At 37.4% G+C, this 7,854-nt stretch overlaps 1 protein-coding gene across 1 annotated transcript; it reads left to right on the forward strand.

The window, feature by feature from the left end:
* The first annotated feature begins 288 nt into the window (after positions 1 to 288).
* Positions 289 to 7,018, forward strand: LOC130980018 (lysine-specific demethylase JMJ13). The gene is made up of 11 exons (XM_057903606.1): positions 289 to 795; positions 1,948 to 2,290; positions 3,157 to 3,313; positions 3,400 to 3,619; positions 3,802 to 3,855; positions 3,962 to 4,041; positions 4,142 to 4,419; positions 4,540 to 4,932; positions 5,190 to 5,584; positions 5,689 to 5,973; positions 6,181 to 7,018. Exons 1-11 carry the CDS (start codon positions 793 to 795, stop codon positions 6,517 to 6,519), a joined length of 2,547 nt encoding a protein of 848 aa, XP_057759589.1. The 5' UTR covers positions 289 to 792; the 3' UTR covers positions 6,520 to 7,018.
* The last annotated feature ends 836 nt before the right edge of the window (positions 7,019 to 7,854 follow it).

Below are 7,854 nucleotides of genomic sequence, written 5' to 3' on the forward strand. Positions count from 1 at the left end.
CCTCCATCCACATGATGTAACTACCTAATTACCCCTCCCTTTGACTCTGTACCCGCCATTAAATTCCTACGGACAATAACGGCAACTCCGTCTTAACGGCGAAACATTCAATCGCGTTTACACTCGAAACGCGTTTTGGAATTTGGACGGCAACTTTTGTTTTCGTTGAACCACCTAACAACCACCATTCCTTCTCCACAAAGACTCTTTTAATTTTATTATTTTATTTACAATTTGACGCGAGTGAATTAATTAAAAGGAGGTCAATATTTACAATTATTATTCGGTTTTCAGAGCTAATAATAAAGAGCTAATTATTTTGGACTATAAAACTATAAATTATCCCATCCTTACCCTTTTTCGGTTTTCTAAGCATTCGTTTCCTCTCTTTCCTCATCCACTGTTTCTCTCCGTTTCTCTCACCTCGCCGGGAAACCTCTTCCCCTCGCCGGAAAACCGCTCCGTCTTCGTCAACCCCGTTCTCCGCCACCGGAGAAAATTCCTCACCGCCTTCCTATTGAAACGCTTGCATTCCCTTCGCAATTCGCCGCGGTTGCTTCAACAAGGTGGTTGGATCTCCCGGAGACACGGTTCTGGCCTTCTACTCGGTGCTCTTCGAGAATGTGGGGAGCCTCGTTGTGGTTTTAGGCTCGCTCTTAATTTGCAGCCTTCTGGATCGTGGTTTAGGGTTTGGCTCTGTGATTTGGATTCGGTTTTGTTGTTTTTCCTCTGTGATTCGTTTTGTTCCAGTGAGCGAAGACGGAGAACTACAGGGAGCGGCTTCGTAATGAGATGGTAAGTCAATCATGCTTTATTTAAATTATTTTTCTCATTCTTTTGATTTTTACTTTGATTCTTAAAGGCTTGAAAAACTCTGTGCAAAATGCATTTTCCTCCGGTGTATCTTCAGATCTCGGACATTGTTGTGCTCTATTACGGTTTGGATGGGTTTTCTCCTATTTTGTTAGCTTGAATGATGAACTTGTTTTTGTTTTTGTCAAAACACAACTCGCCATGCGGTTTGATGTTTTTTTTTCTTTTTTTTTCCTCTTCTTTTTTTTATGCTTGGACCCCGTTACAATTCATGTTACGGATTGATGTGTAAGGTGCATTTTGCAAAAAATTATTGTTTTTCTTTTATTCAGTAAACTGTATAGACCTTGTTTGAAAATTAAATGAACAGGGCTCTTCTATTTTCTTTTTCCTCCTTTTTCCTGGAAGGGAATTTCGAGGATTTAGTTTAATCAAGGATCAATAATTTATTCTGGGTCTTTCTTCTCTTTTGCCTATGTGGAATTTGTGTGGTTCATTCTATTTTCGTATACATGTTTAATAGTATTATCTTTTGTTTGATTGGTTTGTGTTAAGGTGGCCGTAATGATGTTGAGAGGAAGAAACTTTACAAATTTCAGCGCATGCATTCGTTGAATGTGTCTATAAGATTGTTGTGTGTTGACCCTTCCCTATTTCCTTCACCGATTTCTAGAAACTTATTTTTATCCTTTATCCTGGCGATTTACTTTTCAAAGGACTTGATTCACGCCCTAGTCATCTAGTCGTTGACTCCTAAATGGTGTAGTAACAAGCCAAATAAGATCATGTTTGTTTTTGGCCCAGAATTGTTTTTAGTTTGCTTGGGTTGAAAGTTTATTATTTTCAAAATACTTTCCCTACTCGAGTTAGCTAGTGCATAAAAAACGGTGCCGTGCATTGACAATCTTTCGTTCTATTTTTGAAGAATTAGTAGCCAATGTCCTGCCTGACTGTTTGCAAGTTGATTTGAAGTTTTAGTGATGCTCTTTGAGCTTGTGCTTTAGTCTGTTTATTGTTGATTCTACGTGTATGTCAAGTTTCACAGTTTTGTGATATTCTGCTTCCTTTTGTGTGGTCAGCTTCATCCTAATTTTACCTAATAATGTGAGTGTGAAATGATGAACAATCTAACAGGTGGAAGGGAGAGTGCGTTTATCTAAGGAAGCTAGAAATGGGTTAGAAATTTTGAAGCGTAAAAGGCTTCAGCGAGCAAAGTCTGTCACTTCAACGGGCACAAGTGTAGCAAACATGATGAACAGAAGTGGAGGAGATGCTCTTAGAGGATTGGCTTCATGTGGTGTGGGATTGCATGGTAATGCAGATGCCTTTTCTAAGCGTAAGGTGGATAAGTTTGACACAAGTAATCTAGATTGGATTGATAAAATTCCAGAGTGTCCTGTGTATTCTCCAACAAAAGATGAATTTGAGGATCCTTTGGTTTATTTGCAAAAGATAGCTCCTGAAGCTTCTAAATATGGTATAACTTTGCTTAATTAAGTCCTAATGTTTGTTTCACTGCGTATTCAATTTAGCATTTTTTATTGATATTCACAAATTCACAATTCTAGCCATTCCATTGCCCCAGTCTTTTCTCAAATCCAGCTTTAGGGTGTGTTAGAGTATGATCAAGTCGAAAACATAATAAACTGCAATAATTAACATGGAGAAAGTTATAGCTTTAACTGCATTCACCCACAGCTTAGTCTTTTCTTTTTTAAACAAAAATGTTATTGCAAGTGTACATTTTAGAAAATTTCCAGTTAGCCAACAAATTTTTGTCTATGAATCTATGATGACATTTTTGACTCAATCTGGAATACTATTGATGAACAAGGCAATTGTTCATACATTCCATTCTAAACTCCTAAACATTTTTGTTTCACCTCAGTTCCCTTTATTATATATACTCCAAAGAAAAATAGAATTGATGATTCAAATCAGGTCACAATATTGTGTGGAGGCACTTTTTTCCCTTTCAATCTTGCATCCTTGCTCCGAATGTGGTTATAATTGCTCCTTCAAGATTTTTATCGCTTGTTCTCTTCTGCTGACTTTTGGTGTACTATTGAGCGGACTATATAATCAATAATTTTGAAGGTTCAACTTAATGAAATGAAAGTTTCCTCCATGCATGTTAATTTGCTTCCCGTTTTGAGAAAATGATGTGTGCCATGGCATTCAACAAGGGTAATAGTTATTATGAACTGAAAGGACACGTAGATTTGATACAACTTTAATTTGGCATTCCTCTTTTAGCCCTTGCATATTTATGAATCAGAAATCAACAGGTTGATAAAAATGGTGACCTAACTATTATCAATTTGACTGAATGATAAATGGCAGGTATATGCAAGATTATTTCACCTTTGAGTGCTTCTGTTCCTGCTGGGGTTGTTTTAATGAAGGAGAAAGTAGGCTTCAAGTTTACAACTAGAGTGCAGCCCCTACGCCTTGCTGAATGGGATACTGAGGACAAAGTGACCTTTTTCATGAGTGGAAGGTCAGTTCCCTTACTGGGAATGCTAGTGTTTATGATTCCAATTATAATTATCATTGTTGTTTACTGATACATTATATTTGAACCAGAAATTATACATTTAGGGATTTTGAGAAAACGGCAAACAAGGTTTTTACTAGAAGATATTGCAGTGCTGGATGTCTTCCTGCCTCCTACTTGGAAAAAGAGTTCTGGCAAGAAATTGGTTGTGGGAAGATGGAAACAGTTGAATATGCGTGTGATGTTGATGGCAGTGCCTTCTCATCTTCTCCTTCTGATCAGCTTGGTAGCAGCAAGTGGAACTTGAAGGTGTTAATTTTACTAGAGTCTCATTTTTTTCTTTTCTCCACTTCCTTTAAAAACATATCTTTTCTTTTTTATTTAGAAGTCTAGAAGAGGAAATATTCTAACAAAACAAATAAGCTGAATGCTTTGACCTTGCTATTTTGATTAGTATACTAAATACTACTTTTCTTTTCTACTGATCTCAGAAACTTTCTCGGTTGCCGAAATCTACTTTGCGGCTCTTGGAATCATCTATTCCAGTAAGATTTTATTGGGCCTTTTGTTTCGGTTTTGCTTTCTTTGTATTGGATGACGCCAACATTTTCTGTACTTTTTTAACACGACTTACACATGGTTTTATTTCAGGGAGTAACCGAACCCATGCTGTACATTGGAATGCTGTTTAGTATGTTCGCTTGGCACGTTGAGGATCATTATTTGTACAGGTAAATATTACTTTGGTTCATAATTCTTTATATTACTAACAAGTATTCCCCTTTTTAGATGTTTATTTAATGGTATCAATATATTATCCTGTTATTGCAGCATTAATTATCATCACTGTGGGGCATCAAAAACATGGTATGGTATTCCAGGTCATGCAGCATTGGACTTTGAAAGAGTGGTGAGAGAACATGTGTATACTAATGATATTTTGTCAAGTGATGGGGAAGATGGAGCCTTTGATGTTCTCTTGGGGAAAACAACACTATTTCCACCAAATATTTTGCTGGAACATGAAGTCCCCGTTTACAAGGCTGTTCAAAAGCCAGGGGAGTTTGTGATAACCTTCCCTAGGGCATACCATGCTGGATTCAGTCATGGTTAGATTTTCTCATTGCCGTACACTTTTATTTCCAAGAATATTATGCCCTGCTACCTTCTCCCACACAGTTAGTTAATACATGAAAAATTAATGTTGCATATCTTAATTTAAATTATAGGTTTCAACTGCGGAGAAGCTGTGAACTTTGCAATTGGTGATTGGTTTCCTTTAGGAGCTATTGCTAGCCGGAGATATGCACTGCTTAATAGGATTCCTTTGCTTCCCCATGAAGAACTTCTATGCAAAGAAGCAATGCTTCTTTATGCATCCATGGAGCTTGAAGATTCAGACATCTCTATAGGCTTGCTATACCAGCATTCTATTAAGGTTTCCTTTGTTAATTTGATGCGTTTCCAGCATTGTGCCCGTTGGTTACTAATGAAATCAAGAGCATGTATAAGTGTCTCTTCTCATTCCCATGGCGCGATTCTCTGTAGCGTCTGCAAACGCGACTGTTATGTAGCTTTTGTTGACTGCAGCTGTCACCAGCATCCAGTATGCCTACGACATGGTAAGTTATGCTCAAAACTATCACCAATGTTGTCCGTTATGTTTTGTTGTCATGTGCTGGTCCACTGCCATGCTCTTTTTTAATACTATTTTCCATATTTTGATTGTTCAATTAATAGTTAATTGCTTCTTCAATATTATATAGCATCATAACAACAAGAAAACATTATGTTGTTTTTCAAGCATGATAGAGTCTTGGGATGTCTTGCCGATACAAATATTCCCCTTTTTAATGTTTCCAAAATTTTGATGATCCAGATATTGAATCCCTTGACTTAACCTGTGGGAGCAAATACACACTTTTTGTGAGGGAGGATATTACAGATATGGAAGCTGCAGCAAAGTTGTTTGAGCAGGAAGATGGGATTCTTCCGCAAACCCAAAGTGACCAAAACATGTATTGCCATCCTTTGTCAAATATGTTTCGGAAAGCTAAGGCAAATGGATACACACCTTATTGTGAGCTGAAACTTGATTCTGTTGTTGAATTTTATACAACTCCAGAGCAGACAACAAATATTCAAGAATGTGGTACACAAACTCAATTTGTTTTCGGACATGGCTTGGAGTATCGTATGCCAGAAGTGCCTGAGGCTGCAACCACTCTTTGTTCTCTTTCAGAACCTCTTGTATCCTCCTCTTCTCTAAAAAATGTAAGTTGGTTCTTGAATATTTATGCATATTGCATCGGGAATAGAACAGCAATTATTCCTAAACTACATCCTGGCGGAACCTGAATTCCTCCATTTGCTTGCAGGCTGAGGGGCATGGCAACTTGAAGCTACGAAGTAGTGCTTTTGAAGAGAATGGTGGTGAAAGAACATCGAACAATGCATGTGAATCTTCCCCATCCCCTGCTCAGTATCATGAAAGCTCATGTAAACCACAGCGAGATCTTCATAGATCTGACGTGAAGCCCTTTGTGGATAATAGGAGTGATGATTCTGATTCGGAGATGTTCAGGGTAAAGCGTCCTTCTTCACTGAAAGCAGAGAGGAGAAGTGCAAATGATGCTTTGACTGTGAAGCATTCTGAGCAGCAGGTATTGTAAAAGCATAATTGATTCTTTTGTTAGTCCAAAATCCTTTGTGTTGTTTCGGACAGCACAGATATTTCCAAGGCTTTTACTTTTTGGTACACTGAAAGCGAAATTTATTTTGATGTCTTTCTTTCTTTCCTAAATTGGCCAATCCAATTTTTGGTGTACGATTGCATGCATTGACCATGATTAAACGATGTGCATGAACAGGGACTCAAACGATTGAAGAAAGTCCTTCCCGATGGAAGAAGTGCGCATTCAATGGATTCAATGAGAAGCAGTGAATCAAGTCAAAAATACAGTCACCCTTTTCATAAAGTTGATGGTGAAATTTCTTCCAGGGACAGATTCACAGGGGCAAACAACAACAATCCCATTTCTGTAAGGTATAAGAAGTTTGGTATCGACGAGATAAGTAGGCAACGAGATCACCACCGGAGAGACAAGGTGCAGCAGACTATCAGGGAACCGCCTTCCATTGAGATCGGACCAAAGCGGCTTAAAGTCCGAGGCCCCACATTTTTAAGTTTAGAAAGCAGATTGAATTGAAGCTCCAAGTTTCCTCAAAAACCATCGAGAGTCTGATTTTGCTAACTCCATTTAGCTAATGGACTTTCTAACACCAACACGAACAACAAAATTGCAAATGATTGATTCTGGAAGCAGCGGCAAAAAATTTAACCAATTAGGATAAGATTTACATTCTTTGTGCAGGGCCTAACATTTCGGGAATTCTGCACCGGGGTGGTGATCCTTTTGGGTTCTCTGGCCGAGGTGTTTTTCCAACTTTGGCTGGTGAACCTGTGACCTGCGAAGCTTAGACTTAGACAATTGGGTTAGTGACTTATATTTCAGTGTACATTTTTTTTTCTCCTTCTGATCAGTCATTTAGGTATTGTTAGGAACCTGGGTCTATTCATAGTTTTCTCATTTTATGCCTACCAGCTGCTTCCCCTTTTAATGTTCATTCATTCTTTTTGTAGCAATAGGTCATTGCACCTAGAACTACTTGAATAAAGTTACAAAGAAATCCCTCATTTTCTCTCTATATCTCCTTTCCGTTCCGCTATGTTTTTCCTGCCAACAATGACAAATAAAGTGGAATACGCTTGCGGCTTTAAAGTTGCAATTCCCATGATTTTGTTATTTCATTAACAATTCATCCAAAGCAATACAACTTATTCATATAATCTTAAAAAATAGATACACTCGTATTCTAAGAAACAATTATATAAACTTTATCCCAAGAGTGTTTCTTACCATTTCTTGCAAATTTGGACGGCTAGTTTGAACTTCATGTGCCTGCCATATACCACAAATTTTGTTACAAGCAACATGTGATTTGACAAATATACTACTGTCATAGTGACATTATGATTTATGCATTTTCCTAACTTGGAACACTTAGATCTCTTTAACGTGTACTCAATGATAGTCGACAGATGGCAGGTAATTTATGTGAGTACCAGCGTTGGCAACCAAAAAATTAGGGTTTATATTTAAATTTAAATTAGTATATAGAAGATTATGAATTTTGAAAGATAATAATGTAAGTCAGATCAGTCATTTTGTTAGTGTTCATGTGATATGTTAAAAACACGATATGTAACAAATGTTGCTTTCATACGTTAGCAATTAACGATGATGTGTAACGAATGAGAATTTTCTAAGTTTAGTGTTTTACTTTTTTTTTATTTAAAAAAAAAAACGCTTAACTCCCAAGACAAAGTGCCGGTGGAGAAAAATCAGATATCAATAAAACAATCCACAAACAAAAGTACAACAGAGGCTAAGGAATGGAAAGAGAGGGTAGGAGAAACTGTCAATAAACTCTGATTTTGATGGGGTTGGAGTTTTTCTTGATCCAGTAAGGCTCTTAGCAAT

This window comes from Arachis stenosperma, chromosome 5, assembly GCF_014773155.1.
Source record: "Arachis stenosperma cultivar V10309 chromosome 5, arast.V10309.gnm1.PFL2, whole genome shotgun sequence".
Classification (NCBI taxonomy): Eukaryota; Viridiplantae; Streptophyta; class Magnoliopsida; order Fabales; family Fabaceae; genus Arachis; species Arachis stenosperma.